The 19,126-nt window shown below is 35.8% G+C and overlaps 2 protein-coding genes across 2 annotated transcripts; both read left to right on the top strand.

The window, feature by feature from the left end:
- Positions 1-2,931: 2,931 nt before the first annotated feature.
- On the top strand, positions 2,932-11,054 carry LOC21401140 (AUGMIN subunit 5). Its single transcript, XM_024167519.1, has 10 exons — positions 2,932-4,072; positions 4,651-5,193; positions 5,643-5,784; positions 6,008-6,184; positions 7,052-7,261; positions 7,926-8,111; positions 8,321-8,480; positions 9,217-9,412; positions 9,919-10,051; positions 10,460-11,054. Exons 1-10 carry the CDS (start codon positions 3,558-3,560, stop codon positions 10,583-10,585), a joined length of 2,388 nt encoding a protein of 795 aa, XP_024023287.1. The 5' UTR covers positions 2,932-3,557; the 3' UTR covers positions 10,586-11,054.
- A 3,893-nt stretch (positions 11,055-14,947) lies between these two features.
- LOC21401139 (leucine-rich repeat extensin-like protein 5) lies at positions 14,948-16,787 on the top strand. Its single transcript, XM_010100998.2, has 2 exons — positions 14,948-15,415; positions 15,518-16,787. The coding sequence occupies exons 1-2, from the start codon at positions 15,256-15,258 to the stop codon at positions 16,489-16,491; spliced, it is 1,134 nt and encodes a 377-aa protein (XP_010099300.1). The 5' UTR covers positions 14,948-15,255; the 3' UTR covers positions 16,492-16,787.
- The last annotated feature ends 2,339 nt before the right edge of the window (positions 16,788-19,126 follow it).

Genomic DNA, 19,126 nt, shown 5'->3' with positions numbered 1-19,126 from the left:
GGGAAAGAGGAGGAAGCCCAAATCCAAGCTCTAAAACGACGACGAACCAAAGAATTCCTCATCGTTGGCCTCGATTTGGCATCTCAATTCCCCGGGGGCGAAGAGCTTGAGGATTCCTCTTATGGAAACTCAAACTCGAGAAATTAATACCAAATTTATTAAAATTTCTAATATTTATTCTTTATAATATTTTTTAAATCTAAGGTATGAAAATTATAATTACTAAATTAAATTTAATTTAATTAGTTTAAAACAATTTAAAATTCATTTTATAAGAAAAATTACATTATATTACTATGCACAACACAACCAAACACTGTAAAATAACATTCTTAGGAATCTAACAAAAGATTCCTACACAACCAAAAATGATAATGTATCTAGAGAATTATATTACCCACCATCACTTTTCTAAGTATTTGATTCCTATTGATTACTGCATACCAAACGCCCCTATAAGGATATCTAGGATTTTTTATGATAGTCCTTATAAAAATAGACTACCGGTAGTTACTTACTTTTTAATCATCACATATATATTAGAATTTATAAGTTTTATATATATATTTTAATTTAATATAATTTTAATTAAATCTAACAATTAAAAATTGAGACTGTCAATATGGCGGCAGACTGTGTGGGAGAAACTCCTTTATTCTATTCAATTGTTCAATTTTGCCTTTCATTCAATTTGTCTTGTAGTCTTTTTTTTTGTACCTTTTATTTTCCGGTTCTAGCAATTACAAGCGTTTTTAATGTTTTAATGAAAACTGACCATATGATATGAATTGTTATTTTTTTTTTTTGAAAAAAAAGGTCTTTCATTTAACTAAAATAAATATTAGTTACAGATCTTAGAGAAAAACCAAGAACAAATATAACAAACAAATCATTACAATATATAGAATAATTAGAACAATTAAACACAAAGATCTATTGGATTATGCACCAACATAGGCGATGCTATGTGAATACGTAAATAAACTATGATGGTGTATATTATTACCTAAAATTATAGTGCTAATATATATTTAATCTATATAATCAAATGAAATTTATTAGTTAACAAGTTGCTTTTGAACTTTTAATTTTGATAAGTTGTCTTAAATTTAACAAAATGTTGCACAAGATTCAAGATTAACAACGACAATAAAATTTAAATGGAAAGATACTCGTGCGCATCACGTGATGCTCGATTTAATAGTTGGGTAGCATGCTAGTGAGAGAGAGGAGCAACCCTATATGAAAATGCAAGAAAATTACTAGGTAGGGAACATATATGGAAGCGTTTTTTCCCGTTTATAGATCCAATCCACGATCTGCATTGTTTTAGAATTCGTAACCATACATTATCTTTATATTCAGTCATTCCCGTCCTTTATTACTCAAAAATTGCGTGGTTGTTACAGAAGTAAGACTTCAAACGACAATATGAAAGTCCATAACTCAATAACACAATGAAAGACTAGGAGAGAGAAAGAGATGGAGTCTTTTATGGGATGTTTGGTTCATGAGTTCAGAACCATGATTCATAATTTTAATTTTTGAAATTTAAATTTTTTGTGAAAGAAAAATACTGTAAAAAACTAAAAATCTTGATTCAGAATAAAAAATGAACCCTTAAAATAAACATCTCATTAGTAATTTTTTACATAACATCGTTCTCACTTAGTTGTCTAAATATTTATAGTCACGTAATTGACCGGGGGTTTAAGGGTAAGAGGGACATATGACATCACAATATTAGGAAAATTGTCACCCGTATTAATTGGTTGAGAGTAAGTTTTCTAATTTACTCAATAGTCAAATATTTGAAAACATTCTTTTATGTTTCAAATTGATATATTTTCTCTCTTTGGGTTTCATTCTAAATAAAACCCAATTATGCACCAACATAGGCGACCCAAAAAACCCAACAAAATACGACGAGCTTTTATTAATGGTGATAGTGGTTGAATCTCACCAACATAATCTTCGAGAGCTTCTTCAAGATCAATACTTATCGTCAAGCTAAGCTCTCGCATTGATTTCAACTTGCAAGTTGAATATGTTACCCGAGATTTTTTTTTTATTTTTTTATAGAAAGTAGAGTAAGAACTTTCGAGCAAAAAGTTTTCTAGTGCTGAGTTTTCTATTTGTTTTGAACAAAAGAAGAATTAAAACTGGTAAACGAGAGATATATTATTTAAGAGTACATAGTGGATAATCGATAATAAAAAAAAAAATGAGACTCAAACACATGACATGCACATGCGGCTTTCCGCATCTCTCTTTGAAAATTTTCCACATATCTCTCTATCCATTGCTTTAACAAATACTGTGTTGTTATGGACATTTTTTTTTTTGAAAGCGTTATGGATATTTTCCATTACTCTCATATTGTTCTAAGTTTTTATCCTAGTAAATGTGTAAAGTTTTCTATAATCTAAAAATCAGAAATTGGCTACTTAAACATTAGGGAATGTGAATTTGCTCTCACACCATTCGAATTTTCAATCATGTTTTTCATTGGTGGTGCTACATAACTGCTCCATTTTTTTTTTTATGCATTTACACTTAATCGTCTACAAATAGTAAGGTTGTGTATCTCACGTGAATAAACTTATAATAATTTGTTTTCGCTCCTCGCGTTTTGATTAAGGTCTTATAGTGGGAAGAGACCACCACTAATTAAAAAGAGAAAATCAATAATGACATTCGAAGTCACTCAATATTACATTTATATATATATATATTTTTTGTTAATAAGAAGAAAAAGAAAATTCATTTCCTAAATAAAAAAAAGGAAAAAAAAAAAAGAAAATACGATGAGTAACTGAGTAAGGACGAGCGGGACCTCCGGTTTGAACTTCTACGACATAAATACACGCCGTATTTCCCAAAAACAAAAACAAAAAATTAAAGAAAGGAAAAAGTAAACGAAAAGAGAGGGAAAACGAAAGATAAGAATAAAATAACAAAGAAAAGAAAACGACTTCGTACGGTTCGTCGGTTCAAATGTTGTCCCATTTGGATTGGATTGTTTGATAGTTGAGAAAGTATCTCCGCCGCAACGCACCGCAAACTCCATTTTTTCTTCATCTCTCCGCCGTCATTCTCTCTCTCTCTTCACTCTCTCAGTCAGATCTACTTGCCCCTCGTACTTTCTCTCTCTAGGGTTTCTTTTTTCCCCCAATATCTTCTACGCTCTTATGCGTTCTCAAGTTCTGAGATTTTTCATCGATTACTTCTTCCAACGCCGGTTCGAAGATCGCAGGTTCTGAAGATTTCGCATTTTCTTCAATCGCTCAGATTTTCGCGCAATGCAGAGAGTTTTTCGAGCTTCCAAGGGGTTTTTCTTCGTAATCTCTGTGATTTTTCCTGTGTAGGAAGTGTTTATAGAGTGAATTACGAGTTCGGAGCCTGAGTTCCCTATGCTTTCTACCGATTTCAAGCTCGTCTACGAGAATTTAGTTAGGGTTTTTTTTTCAGACTTTTAGCATATGCAATCTAGTTCCTGATTTTTGTTTTGTTCTGGGTTTGAGCGAGGAATAGGAAAAACCTAGGTTTTTCTAACAATGCAGAGTTTGTCGACCTCGGCGGCTCAGCCGGAGGCCATATTCGAATGGCTTCAGAAGGAAATGGGGTACAGACCGTTGGGTCCGTACACCGCCGGCTCAAGCAAAACTGCGATCCCGTCGATTGACGCGCTTCGCAAGGTTAGCCGCGGCAATATGATACCGATTTGGAATTTCCTGATCACGCGCATGAAGTCGGAGAAGACGGTGGAGAATATCCGGCGGAATATAACGGTTCACGGCAGTGACGGCAGTGGAGGCTCAGTGAGTTCGGGGAAAGAGGAGGGAGGAAGGAGCAGAGGAGGTCGGAGGAAGGAGAAGGCGTCGGGGGAGGGTTTGAGTACGGCGGAGTCGAGGGAGACGGCGTTGCTGGAGAGGGAGGCCGCGGCGAAGGAGGTGGAGAGGTTGAGGAACATTTTGAGGAGACAAAGGAAGGATTTGAAGGCGAGGATGTTGGAGGTCTCGAGAGAGGAGGCTGAGCGGAAGAGGATGCTCGATGAGCGTGCGAATTACAGGTATGTTGTTCCGATAAAAGATCGTCGCGTAGATTTGTAAGATATTCAACAAATTGAACAGATAATGCATATGAGCTGCGCCTACAGTTGATTGAATTTCCTTGTCATTATGGTTCATTTACTTTCATTTGTTTTTGGCTGCAACTAGATTTTGCTATGATACCAAAACTGTGATCTATAAGGCGGAATTTATAGAGTTTTGCGTACAGTGTGGTTAGAATAGAATGCCCACAAACACTTTCTGGTTCCAGAATGAAAATTTTCCTTCATTTTCTATTTGAAATTGTGCGCTTGTGCACACAAAACTGTGATCTATTGTCGGAATTTGTACATTTGTGTATAGTGTGGTTGATGCTCATGAACGCTTTCTCGTTCCAGATTGAAAAGTTTTGAATTATTGCTCGTTTTTTATTGTTATTTTCAACAATTTTATGGAATTGTGGTAATAACAGGCGTAATTGAGTATACTTAAGCTTGCCCAGTTAAGCTTTGGGTGTTTTAGCTTTGTTTGTTTGCTTTATCAGATTCTATAACGTTCATTGCAAATTTGGAATAATACATGCGTAATCCAAGTGCAGGCACAAGCAGGTGATGTTAGAGGCTTATGATCAGCAATGTGACGAAGCAGCAAAAATATTCGCAGAGTATCATAAGCGACTTCGTTTCTATGTTAGCCAAGCAAGGGATGCTCAAAGGACAAGTGTTGACTCTTCTGCTGAAGGTGTTACTACCTTTAGTGGAAGCAGTGAAAAGGAAGCTGTCTATTCGACTGTGAAGGGAAGTAAATCGGCAGACGAGTTCATCCTTATTGAAACCCCCCGGGAAAGAAATATAAGGATGGCGTGTGAGTCTCTGGCCAAGCATATGATTGAAAAAATTCGCAGTTCATTCCCTGCTTATGAAGGAAGTGGTATTCATTCAAATCCTCAATTAGAAGCAGCCAAATTGGGATTTGATTTTGATGGGGAATTACCTGACGAAGTTAGAACTGTAATTGTAAATTGCCTGAAGTGTCCTCCTCAATTGCTTCTGGCAATCACTGCACATACATCAAGGTTGAAGTCTCTAATCTCCAGAGAAATCGAGAAAATTGATGTCAGGGCTGACGCAGAAACCTTAAGGTAAATACTTCCTTCAATCCAATTATAGACTTTGCCCCTTCCTAGCTTCTCTTTAGTCGTTTGTACAAAGCATACAACTGTAATCTTCATCTCTGGCGAGATATTTCTTGCACTTCTCATTCCTCTTTAGAATTCCATCTGCTTCATTGTTTTTTTTGGGGTGTGGGGAGTTTGAAAATTGTAAAAGGCTTTTGCTCTTTCATTTCGTTAACTTATTGGTTTGTCATATTTTATATGCATGTCTTCCTTAAATACTCTTGACTTGATGCGTGAATTGGTTAACTTGTGTTCCATGTTGCACTGGGAACTAGAGTTTCAGTATTGCTAGATGCCAAACTTGCATGTTATCTTGCTATCTTTTGGTTAGATCTACAGCCTGTTGCTTTATTTGTGTATTTATTTTTGGTGTAAATCCCTCAGTTTACAAACAACTTTTTATGTTTAATTAGGTACAAGTATGAGAATAACCGAGTTATTGATGTTTCTTCTCCTGATGTGAGCTCACCATTGCACTATCAACTTTACGGCAATGGAAAGATGGGAGTTGATGTCCCTTCTAAAGGAAGTCAAAATCAACTTCTTGAAAGACAGGTGATCTTCAACTTTTTGATGGTGTAGAGTTTCTCAAGTTACTAAAATTTATAAAGCGTTCTTGTGATTTTGATCTTCTTTTCAAAGAATTTATCTCCAACTTTTGATGGATTATGCTTTGATTGCCTTAACTGATTGGCTCTATTTCTTGATCTGTTACTGAACAATATCCATATACGATTCATTTAATTGACATCTGCCTGTCTGGTTTTGATGTCCACAGAAAGCACATGTTCAACAATTTTTGGCTACTGAAGATGCTCTAAATAAGGCTGCAGAAGCGAGGAACTTATCTCAAAAACTTAAAAAACGTTTGCATGGCAGTGGTGATGCGGTTTCTTCACAGTCGCTTGGAGTCAGTGGCACGTTACAAAATGTAGGCAATCTTAGGCAATTTGAGGTAAATTCTTGTGAGATCTTTTTAGTTATCTCCAGAATTTTACTAATGAGTTTGGTGAGCACAATGCAGTTGTCAAAAGTTTTCTTAGTTTACCCTTAGTGTAAAATGCTCCTGTCTAGTAATAGCCGAGATGGTGTTTTTTGACATTTTTTATGGATCTTAACCATATTCCGTTAAACTTATTGTTAGACTTTCCAATGTTCTGTTTTTCGTTGGTGCTGTACAAGTGTTATGCATGTTTCTAGAATTAGGATCCAAGAATTATAATACATGTCATGTTGGACGACCAACCGTTCACATAGATATTCACGAGTTGCACTAACCTTAATTGTTAGATCAGGTCTTGGTGGATTTTCCATGACTTTGCTTTCAGAAGACATTCTAAATATGCCAAAACTCCTACTTCTGTCGACTAATAGTCTATTACCTACTGAAATATGCAAAATGTGTATTTGAAGTTTTCTGACAGCCGGAATTAGGGTTTAGGAGGAATATGATTATTATTCACCTTGAAAAAATACTCTATACAGCCGGATATATATACAAGTTTAGGGATAACCACAGACTGGTTTTAGCCCCTTATTTTCAGCACCCTAGATAACAAACTTGGTAACTACCTATCTAGTAATTAGAGAGAAATCAGGAAACTAATTAAATAAGGAAAGAATACAGCTGTACAACTCAGCCCTATTTACACCGGTTTTCCACAGTATTCACTATCTTTTTAGTACTTATTGTGCCACTATAAACTTGAATTTTCTTTATAACAATGGGAAGATACCTTTAAGTGTGGAAGGCTTTTGTTTCTTGATTTTCAGAAAGATAATTTTTGTCTGCCTGTTGTCTATAATCTGCTTATTCATGCAGTTGGAGGTCTGGGCCAAGGAAAGAGAGGTTGCTGGTTTGAGGGCTAGCTTGAATACATTGATGTCAGAAATACAACGCTTGAATAAACTGTGTGCAGAGAGGAAAGAAGCTGAAGATTCTTTGAGAAAGAAGTGGAAGAAAATTGAAGAATTTGATTCTCGCAGATCTGAACTTGAATTCATATATAGTGCTCTTCTAAAAGTTAACACGGTAAGGTGTCTTTTTTTTTTTTTTTTTTTGAGTTGTTAAAGTATAAAACTATTGTTGGCCCACCTCCTAACAGCTTAAACTTTTGGGATGAATTGGTAAACTAACATGGTATCAGAGCGGGAGATCTTGAGTTCAAATCCCCGTAATTGCACTCTTTGTCCCCATTTAAATTGTCATCATGTGTTGGGTTTTTAATATATCTCGGGCTTAAATATTCACGTGTTAGGTTTTCCAATTAATTTATCCACACGATTGCCTATTGTCTAGCCCACACGTGAGGGGGAGTGTTAAAGTATAAAATTATTGTTGGCCCACCTCCTAACAGCTTAAGCTTTTGGGATGGATTGGTAAACTAACATGAGTATTAAGGTGTCTCAAATTTATTAGTTCATACCGACTTGAAATCACCATGTGTAAAGGCATTTGTCGGCCAGCTTGATTTCTATCATCAGGAGCACCACAATTTATAAAGCATGTATGGGATCAGTTTATAGCTATTTTGAAATTTGTTTTTATTGATCATGCTAGCCATTACTTCACTATGATTTATGGGATTTTTTTTGGTATATTATGGTGATTGCAGCTACAATATGTGTCGTTGCTTTGTTTTATTTTTATTTCTCTTTCCACAAAAATCTTAAGGTGAGTTTCATTAATATTTCAGGATGCTGCTGCGTTTTGGAATCAGCAGCCACTAGCTGCAAAAGAGTATGCATCGAGCACTATAATCCCAGCATGCACAGTTGTTGTTGATATTTCTAACGGTGCAAAAGATCTTATTGAGAGGGAAATTTCAGCTTTTTATCGAAGTCCTGATAATAGTCTCTACATGCTTCCAGCAACCCCACAGGTTTGTATAGCAACAAGAGTAATTACTGAAGGTCACTAGTAGTTGTTTGCATTAATGCACTCTATCTTTTCTATGTGCTGGCTTCCACACACGTGCATGTGCACGTTCTTGGTAATCAAAGATTAGTTTTTTTGCCGTACATCCTTAAATTGGTTTTGACATACATATTGATGTACCTATTCATTTGTTGTTTATTAAAATTCTATCAGGCACTCTTGGAGGCCATGGGTGCAAATGGATCCACTGGACCTGAAGCTGTTGCTACTGCAGAAAAAAATGCTGCTATATTGACTGCAAAAGCAGGTGCAAGAGATCCGTCGGCAGTACCATCGATATGTCGTGTTTCTGCTGCTCTTCAATATCCTGCTGGTGAGTTGAAAGTTAGAATTTCAGATATATGCTCGAGATTCAATGCCTGTTTGCGATGAATAGATTTTGGTTATAGAAGATGAGACTTTGGTTTGGGAAGATGTTAGGTAACAGTTCATGTCACCTCCTCTGTGCTACAAGGATTATTTCTTAAGCAAGGGGTCTTCCTAGTTGAGTCCCACATTGTTAAAGTATGGGCTTAGCATGTGGGTTTATAACCATTTGGGTACCCTCTCCCTACAAGCTAGCTTTCGGGGATGAGTTCTACCCAAGGGTTATAACAATTGGTATCAGAGCATGCCCCACCTCAGGCCTACGTTGCGGAAGGGGCGACTTGGGGAGGGGCGACCTAGAAAGGCCAGAGTGGGCCATCTAGAGTTTGCCGCCGTGGACGTTGGTGTCGGAAGCGTGGTGGTATGTTAGGATCTTGGTTGAATCCCACATTGTTAAAGTATGGGCTTAGCATGTGAGTTTATAACCACTTGGGCATCCTCTCCCTACAAGCTAGCTTTTGGGGATGAGTTATAACAGTTTCACTAGCACTGAATAAAGAGATTCTCCTATATTGTATTTGGAGGTGCTGTTAACTTGGCTGACCTTCGAAATATTTGTATAAGAACAATAATGTTATTGACATATTGTATGGTAAATTTTATTCTTTACGTAACAAATGTATGTCTATCCATTTGTTTCTTTATCTTGTGTGTTGACCAAATAAATTGCATTGGATTTACAGGTTTGGAAGGTTCAGATGCTGGTCTAGCATCGGTTTTGGAATCCCTAGAGTTCTGTTTGAAACTTCGTGGTTCTGAGGCTAGCGTATTGGAGGACTTGGCAAAGGCAATCAACTTGGTACACATACGGCAGGATCTTGTTGAAAGTGGTCATTCATTGTTGAACCATGCCTATCGAGCTCAACAAGAATATGAAAGGTAGGATAGCAAGGAGAAACTCCTTATTTAGGATCATGTAACCATTTAAAGTGTCCTTGTATTTCCGATAAAGAATTTTTCTTATAACGATGTTCAAGCTCTCTCTCTCTCTGCCTCCCTCTGAGAACAAAAAACCAACTCAAACACTTCTAGCAACCAAAAAACATTCAAGGTCCCAGTCTTCCATTAGGTGTGGCTTATATTGAGCTCTTGGTTTGAATTTTGTCTTTGTGAACTGGATATACAAACCTTTTGCGACTTCGCATAGTTTACTTCACATTACCTTTGGCTTTTGGTACGTGTTCACAGTCATTTATACTTAATCGGGGGGTTTTGCCTTATATGATGCACGAATTTTTGTCCATTCCACCTCTGCCAGAGGTTTTGAAGCTGAATCACATTGATAGAGGTTTTCCTTTGTTCTCTTGTTTGAGATTGAGAATACCTATACTATATATGGTTAATCTTGTCAACACCATGATTTCCTAAACGTCAACATGTTGCAGGACAACAAGTTACTGCTTGAATTTAGCTGCTGGGCAGGAGAAAACTGTCTTGGAAAAATGGTTGCCCGAGCTCAAGTCTGCAGGTTTAAGTGCACAAAAGTGCTTAGAAGATTGCAAATTTGTTAGGGGATTGGTGAGTATCTACTGACAGCTCTATTATCTGTCGCTCATTTTGCCTATATTTCCATGCATATGTTTTGTAGAGACTTCAGGAATTCTGTGTTTTTACCCTCTCCGCCTCAACTCGGGATAGCAATCATTGGACTTATCTTTGGATAAAGCTTGTCATGATCTTCTCGTCGTCATATAATTTAAACCAATTGTTGCAGAAATATTATTGAAGGGCACACAATACAGACGTGCATACATTAGTTTTGTTTTCCTGAAACTAAAGTTTTTGTTTATTTCTTATGTTCCTGTCCGTAAATAAAAGTCGGCAGTTGCTGTTTACACTAGAGCCATCGTCTTAGTTGTGTGAAGTAAAGTTGCTTTTTCTTTTATTCGAGTTTTGTTTTCTTTTAACTGCAACATGCTTTTACAGCTTGATGAGTGGTGGGAACAACCAGCATCAACCGTTGTTGACTGGGTCACTGTTGACGGACTAAATGTTGCTGCTTGGCATAATCATGTGAAGCAGCTCCTTGCATTTTATGATAAGGAGCTCTAGTGACATGACTATCCTGTTCTATACGGCAAGATATTTTTGGAGATCGACCTTGTTTTCCGTATTGCTTTGCCACTTTCATGTTGATACTTGATAGACACGGAAAACTGCGGCCTTGTCAGAGGCAGCAATGCACGGGGTTTGTATCCAGGAATGAAAGGGGAAGCATACATAGACTAAAGATGATTATCATTTCGCCATGATTGGAGATGTAGAAGGGGGATTTGATTGTATTAGCCATAACAGCCTCACCAAGTTTCTCCATTTCCCATTTGAATTTTGTATAGAAATTCGTTCATGGATGTTTTGTATCATATCCCATTTTCGACCTCTTGGTTTTGAATGATAGTTGGCTTGATTAATGCCGTTTAAGAGCAAGTGTGGCAAAACTCTAGCCATTGCATCTGTTGTTTGAATGTGTGATTGGCTGATTGAGTAGAAAGGAAATTGTTGTTTATCATAATTAACAATACTTTGTACGTCTTAGTACTGTTAACTGTTGGTTATAACCTGATTGATCTACAGCTTCTTTCCCCTTTTTTCCTTTCTGTTGACTTTTTAACAAAGTATGATTTTTTGCGCGTTTATGGATTGTAGTTAAACTAGAAGAAATCTGATATTCATCATGAATCAAAAAAGCAAAAGAAGATTCTAACTTATCTTATTGAAGCTCAATTTTCTAACTTAACATGGCTGAACACGTCATCTGGGTAAACACGTGTTGATGGTTCTAAACATTTTGTGGCTTCCACTGAAATATATATATATATATATATATATATATATATATATATAAAGGTGGGCCATTTTGAGGCTGCCCAAAGAAAGAAATAACATTCTGATTTCATTCTAATACGTTGCATCTATCGAAAGCACCAACGGGACATTCAAAATGTGACATCGTAACGAAAGTCCTCATTGTCGAACACCGTGTTTGGAATTTTTTTTTTATTTTTATTTTATCTCGAATAGAGAGAGATATTAATGAATTTTTTTATATTGAAATAATCTTTCAATAAAACTAATAAGCATATTTTTAAAAATAATTTTTATTTAAAATTAAAAATATTTTTATTTTTATTTTTATATAAAAAATAAAATTATTTTAAAACGAGTTTTAAACACGACTGTATTCTAAGTCTTCAAGGTCGTCCGTGAAGACGAGAGTCACCAGACAAAGAACCCGTGATTACAAAAGTAATTTTGCTTTGGAATGAGGCTCTCTCACTCTATGAGCGCGGTGTAAAATATATGTATCTCATACGTGTAAAAGAACAAGTCCCTATCTGTTGTGACAATTTTAATATACTAACCATATATAAGTAGTTACATCACTAATAACTCTTTAAATCTCCTGCTGCTTGAAATCCTATTGTTTTATAAACAAATAGTTCCGCATGTCTAAGAACTTACTGTTTCGTCAGAGGATAAAATACGTCGTACGATTTTGATAAACTTCAGCCACAGAAGATCCAACACAGAACCATAAAAGATATTACATAGTATGATTGTCAGAGGGTGCAAGCTCATTTGTGTACAAAATATATACAAAGAAAAGAACGGCTGTTTTCAATAAACTCAAAAAAGTTGCTATCTGAGAATATGCCATGCACCAATTCCCACGTACGGTCCGTTTAGTTCGTTGATTCGAGTTGAGATGTGAGTATATGTGAGAGCTTTTAATTATAGTAAAAAAGTTAAATGTAACTATTGTGTGAAAAAATGTGGGTGACATGTGGAACGGCGACAGCGTAACACGTGGCTCTACTTTCCTTAAGAGTTTGACTACCCTCGACGCTTGGAGTTTGACTACCCTCGACGCTTGGAGTTCGGCTATCCTCAACACTTGGAGTTCATTTCCCCTCGACGCTACAAAGAAAGGCTCAAATTAGGACGTCGACCCTTTGTGCCGTCAAACTTATGCAACAACCTTCGGAAAGAACTATCATAAAGGACATAAAGTCTGCGCGGCACAGGCGCCGAGGGGAGCGCTCTTCAGAAAGAAGCCTGACATCACAAGTTGCGTCTAGGGGTAGGAGACGTCTGCAATACGGGCATTAATTGCACACTCCTAAACCATCATGCAGTGGGCAGTGAGGGATTACAGGAATCCACAGAGCCGTAATAGAAGACCAATTGGCTGAATGAATAGTCCAAAAGGTGATTAGTGGGCTACGATCTTAACCTAGAAAGATAGGCCACTCGAGTAGTTCTGCCTACGAAGGAAAATCACCCACGAAGAAAGCTTGAGTTATAAAAGGGGCAAAGCCCCATACACAAAGGGGATGAGAAGAGGATGAGACGATAGAGAGAATACGTGCATGTAAATTGTAAAGAGTCCAAGAGAAATATATCATACATAAGTGGATGTAGCTCTTCATTAACAGAGTGAACCACTATAAATCTCGTGTGTCTTCTTATTCAAGTGTTATACTCATGCTTACAAAACACGACAAACACTTCACCACTTGATTTCGAATATACCGTTAATTCCCAACCGGTAACCCAACGGGATACCAATGGGTAACTCGGCGTATTTTTGTTGGTGGAATTCAACCGTCAATAGTAACTGTTTTTGAAAACTTGTTATTGTAATAAATCTTAAATTCTAAACTCGAAGTTGTGCAATAAACGGGACTTAAAATTCTATTGTAATATCTTTTCGCTGTAAGATTCTTTAAACTATTGTAAAGACACGCGAAATGGCATAAAATATGTCGTTTTTAATTTTGTAATACATATTTCAATCAGATCAAGCACTACTCCACATTTTAAATTTTGTCCTCGCTCTATTTTATTACTTTCCTAGTGATGCAAATAACATATCATGGAAGAGTGCATGAGATTCCTTTTTCATGATGATGACCTTCCTCTCCAAAAAACAAAAAAAACAAAAAAAACAAAAAAAAAAAGATTCCCTTTTCATAATGATGCAAATATGACTGCCGTAGTGAGGCAAATATTTGTGCATTTGAAGCTTATAATGAAGATTCCTTTAACATCGACCAACAGTAATAACCATCGGTAACTATTATAAACTCAAATGTATGTATATATATACATATTTATGTATATTACATTAATTTGGCTTCAATAATGATGGAGAAGATAGTACAAATCTGACGATCAGTGGGGGTTTTTTTTTTTTTTTTTCTTTTTTCTGGCTGGCTTGAATTGAACTGATTTCCCTTTTGGAAACGACCACAACGACAAGACACCGTCCTTAAACTAAAATATATGATGTGATTTGTCAACCACTTCAATGGACAAAGTTTTTAGTGTCGTATAGGGGATCGATTCCTATGTTAACTAAAAGTTGTTACAAGTTTAAGAGCTCTATCTTGCTACCAAAAAAAAAAAAAAATTAGAGTGGGGATTTTACGAATGATCAGAAATAGATGTAATAATACGCGGGTTGTAATACACTTAAGTACGAGAGGGTATATATATAACAGCTGTATATCAGAGACAGGACACATAAAATGAAAAGGGAGCATATTACTGGTACATGTTCTTTGCTTCAGTGATAAATATTATAGCCTACTTTCGCCTCTCCTTTTTTTTTTTTTTTTTTTTAATTTTTAACTTGTCACGCTTCATTCATGACAAGATCATGTGTGTCGTTCACATGATCATGAGTTCGTTATCCTTATTCTCTGCAGAGAGAGTTGTATTTGCGTGGATGAGTTTTTAGCTTTCTCACAGATGTGGTGTGTATGTCAAACTGACAACTACGCCTAATAGTATTCTCACAAATTAGAACAATATAAGTTAGACAACGGTGTTTGACATTGCTTTTACTTTTAGGCAGAAGAAAAGGAGAAATAACTATAACTTTTGTTTACTATTTAGAACCATAAATTTTTTTAAAGTCTTCATGAGAAGAAAGTGATAAACAATAAAACATTAGAATAAAAAAGTGCTGAGAGCATTGGTGCTAAAACACTACAACTAATAAAAGATACGGCTCATCAGTAAGTCTCATGTTGTATTAGTGAGTGATATTCAACTCCATCGGTTTAACGTGGCAGTACTTAGAACAACGTCTGTAAGATATTATAAAAGCTCTGTTATATCTTTTCAGATGATTTTGTATAAACTCTGGTATATCTTCTCAGATGAGCTTTTCGAAAAATAAATGACTTTTACTGCCAAATAGGTCAGTATCACGTTCGAATGTGAACAACTCATACATACCAACAAAAAATAGACGTCTCCAATTTGTTTACATGTAACAAAAAAGTTTGTGGCCACTTTTCAAGTCTCGTGAACTAACAGGGAGGGACCCAACTATACTCTCATTTTCATTCTCATACCAACAAAGGAACAAATTCAATAAATGAGAGTAATGTAAAGCAGTAAAACAAACAAATTAGGAGCTTCCCTTTTCTTCTCTCCTTTTGAGCTGTTTAGTGATAGAAAATGAACTTTGCATTCACTGCTTCTAGTTTGCGGTTGACTAGTTTCTGCATGAATCAAATAAAGAAGCTTGGTGGAATATTAGGCCATTGAAATTAATTATCAATTAATTAATTAGTTAAGTATAGTGCTTAAGAAAAGTGCGTGATTCAATAGAGAATTAAATCAGTTAATGCAAACCTTCGCCAACTAGTATAAAAAGCCTTGGCCTTTATTTTCTTTTCTTGCTCAGAGTGCAGAAAGTTAGGCTCAAAATGAGTTGGTTTTTGACAATATTGTTTACCATTCTCACAATTAGCCATCTTTCAGAGGCTAAACACGAGACGAAGCTTCCATCTGCAGTTGTTGTTGGCAGAGTCTACTGTGATACATGTTTCCAAGCGGACTTTGACAAAACCAGCCACTTCATTTCAGGTAATTTGTTATTTCTCAAAGTTTTTTCCATTTTTCAAAACCATGGTATAAAATGTTGGGTTCAGTTTTAAGAGCACATTCTGGTTTGTGTACCATATGCAGGTGCAACTGTGGCAGTGGAATGCAAATATGGGAGAAGCGAAAAGCCGGTCTTCATGGAAGAGGCGAAAACCGACAAGCGCGGAGAGTTCAAAGTGCATTTGCCATTCAAGGTGAGCAAACATGTCAAGAAGATAGAAGAGTGTTCTGTGAAGCTGATAAGCAGCAGTGAGCCATATTGTGCTGTGGCCTCAACAGCCACTTCATCTTCACTCCATCTCAAGTCAAGAAAGCAAGGGACACACATTTTCTCGGCCGGGTTTTTCACCTTCAAGCCCCTAAAGCAACCAACACTTTGCAACCAAAAGCCAAGCATTCAAAACTCCAATAAGGATTCACAAACTCCCAACAAAGCCATTCTAAACTCAAACAATCCTTACTTGGAATTTCCACCACCACTTCAAGACCCCAATAGCCCTGGTGATCTCCCTCCTCTTCCTGGCCTCCCTAATCTCCCTCCATTGCCAAATCTCCCTCCTCTCCTTCCTATGCCAAATCTCCCTCCTCTACCGAGACCCGCAAAATCTTCATCAACTTCTTCTCATGACCAACAATTTGGCAAAACTTCACCAACATTTTCTCATGACCAAGAACTCAATGAAGAAGGACTAACTACACAAGATTTCTTTTTCCCTCCAAATCCAATATTCCAACCACCCCCACTCATCCCCAACCCCTTTCAGCCACCCCCACTCATCCCCAACCCCTTTCAGCCACCCCCACCACTTATTCCCAACCCTTTTCAGCCCCCACCAGCACCACTCATTCCCAACCCATTTCAGCCCCCGCCGGCACCAGCACCACTTATCCCCAACCCATTTCAGCCGCCACCGGCGCCATCTCCATTGTTTCCATTCCCGCCTATTCCAGGCTTGACTCCATCGTCGCCGCCGCCGCCGCCGCCAGCTTTCCCATTCCCTTTCCCTCCAATTTTCCCATTCCCGCCACCTCGCGGCCCCGGGGCGCCACCTTCTTGATCAAAATTCAAACATGAAGATATGTAAATAAATGTATGATCATTACCAGATGATGATAATAATGCTTTTTGGTTTTGTTGATGTAGATTTTTAGTATGGTTGTGCGTGTAATTGTCAGAAGAACTATAGAGTTTGGGAAACAAGTTTGTCTTGCACATGAGATAGGCTATAATAAAATCAATTATTGGACTTGGAGTGTAAATCTAGGTGCGAATCTTTTCACGTTGAGAGGGATGTGTACTTACTGTACTGATGATTATATCTTTTTCCTATCAATAAAGACTAAAGTTTGATCATTATGGACTTCCTGTGATTTATCTACATGTTACATGCAATTTTTTTTATATAAAAAAAAAAGATTATGGGTGTTCTCACTTCCCTACGAATATGATCAATGTTTTCGTCAACTAACATTCATCCAGTCAAAAAAAAAAAAAAAAAAAAAAAAAACCCTTCCAAACTATATTCCACAGGTTCACGAGAGATAGAATTTCGGCCCCATTGCATAAAATTAGAACCTTAATAGGTCGTTTTCACACATGTACTTTTCATTAATAGGTTGCAATTTAGGCTGTATATTTCAACATTATTTATTGGATATTTCTAACCCTTACCACTATTGACGCATTAAAAAATTTTGTTTGTGTGAATGCGGCAAAAGTTTTGAATTAAGGAAATATAATAGAGACATTCTTCAATGTTATAGATAATAATTTTATTTGGAATAAAACTTTCCAATTGAAAACACAGCAATGATTACATTCTCGGCTAACCATTGGAACGTACATTTTACTGGAAATTTTGGAACAGGAGCTATACGGAGATAGACAATTCAGAACTTTTTCTTATACGCTACCTAAAATATAGAAACTATTAATGCTTAGGCCTTGTTCATTTCACCGATTTGAGTTTTCAGTTTTAAATTTTTACAATAAAAAATTCTCAAAAAATGTCACATCTAAACTCGAATTGAAAATTCAAATTTACGAAGTGAACGAGACCTTAGTCTATACTAATGCTTACCATTGTTCACATATTGCTACATGTGTGTAATAAAATAGTACCGAACTACGTTACAATAGTATATAAATTATCTTACTTTTACGAATGTAGAATTACCAATTTCTTCGAACCTTTTGATAAAAACAAGAGGATCATGTATATCTTGGTTAATCAGTTGATAAACATAGAACTACTCATTATGCATTAGGATCCTAATTCATGGATATATCTATTTAAAAAAACACAATAAAAATAAAAGGATCTATCGGCTCGGCTCATTTTCAGATTTAATAAATGTTAGTTGATCGAATATTGCATTATAGTTCTACAATTTAAAGAATCATTTCCTATTCAATGCCTTTGAATTTTGAGGAATTGATTCAATACATTTTTTTATGTACCTATAAAAGAATTTGATGCATTTGTGAAGGAAGAACGAAAAAGGAAAGAAGGGTTCTTTATTGGATTTGAATCAAATTTGTGCTATGCTTGATTTGTTTTTAAAACAAAATTTGAATCTTAACATTACGCCCGCTTAGACAAATAGTATTGCTGAAATAAAAAATAACAACACTTTATTTTCAATTTATTTTAAATTTTCCATTTACCCCACTATTCTAGTAAGATATATTTTATATTCTACCAAATTTTTTTAGACAGAATATTTTTTGTATTCTATCTGAATACGTTTTATATTTTACCAGAATATTTTTTAATGATATAAATAATAAGATGATGAAAAATAATAATTATTCTAGTAATTTTTTTCAAAATGAACTAATCATGATTCATAATCATAAAATACTGCTAAGGTTCCCATTTGTGCATTGAAAAAAAAAATTGTAATTGGAAGATTAAAACCATAATACATAAGCGTTAAAATTGGGTGCCACATAAGCTTATATGATTCAGCCAGCCGGCAAAATTGCCATCGTCAGAATTGATGTCGTTGGTGGTGACGACGTCGTTTTGTTGATCATTGATGGCTGTTGAGGTTTGGGCTTGGGCCATGTTGGGTGCATATAGATGCATTACTTGGGCCCGGGGAACCCAAATTCCTGTGTGGTTGTTGCTTTGATCGTACGGCGCGCCCACAGCCGGATTGTGATCTTCACCGTTCATCTGATTCTTACTCCCTCCATCTGCCTTCATATGTAGCCTGAATTTCTGATTTCCAAAATAATTGAGATTATATTTTTAATATTTATGTTTAGTATTGCCTCTTTTGTTTTTAATTTGATTTATTCTCATAAAAGAGCAGTTATAATAACTTTTTGAAAAGAATAGGCCCCATTTGTTTCCATTTTCATTTCTATTTTTTACGTTTTTCGAGACTAAAAAATGAAAACAGAAATAGAAAATGCGTTTGGCCTAAAAATTTTTTAAAAACAAAAACAAAACCGTTTTTGTCTTTTGTGAAAAATTGAAAACGAAAAAAATGTGTTTTCATTTTCTCGTTTTCGTTTTCTAAAAACGGATTTCATTTTTTTTTTTTCATTTTCTTCTCTATCTTTTCTGAAACCGTTTTTGTCTTATATAATGATGTTTATGTAATATATTATTATTTAATATATTTAATAATATTATTTATTTAATATATTATTATTTAATATATTTAATAATATTATTTATT

Source organism: Morus notabilis, unplaced genomic scaffold (genome assembly GCF_000414095.1).
Source record: "Morus notabilis unplaced genomic scaffold, ASM41409v2 Scaffold948, whole genome shotgun sequence".
Classification (NCBI taxonomy): Eukaryota; Viridiplantae; Streptophyta; class Magnoliopsida; order Rosales; family Moraceae; genus Morus; species Morus notabilis.
This window is presented reverse-complemented; position numbering and strand designations above follow the sequence as displayed.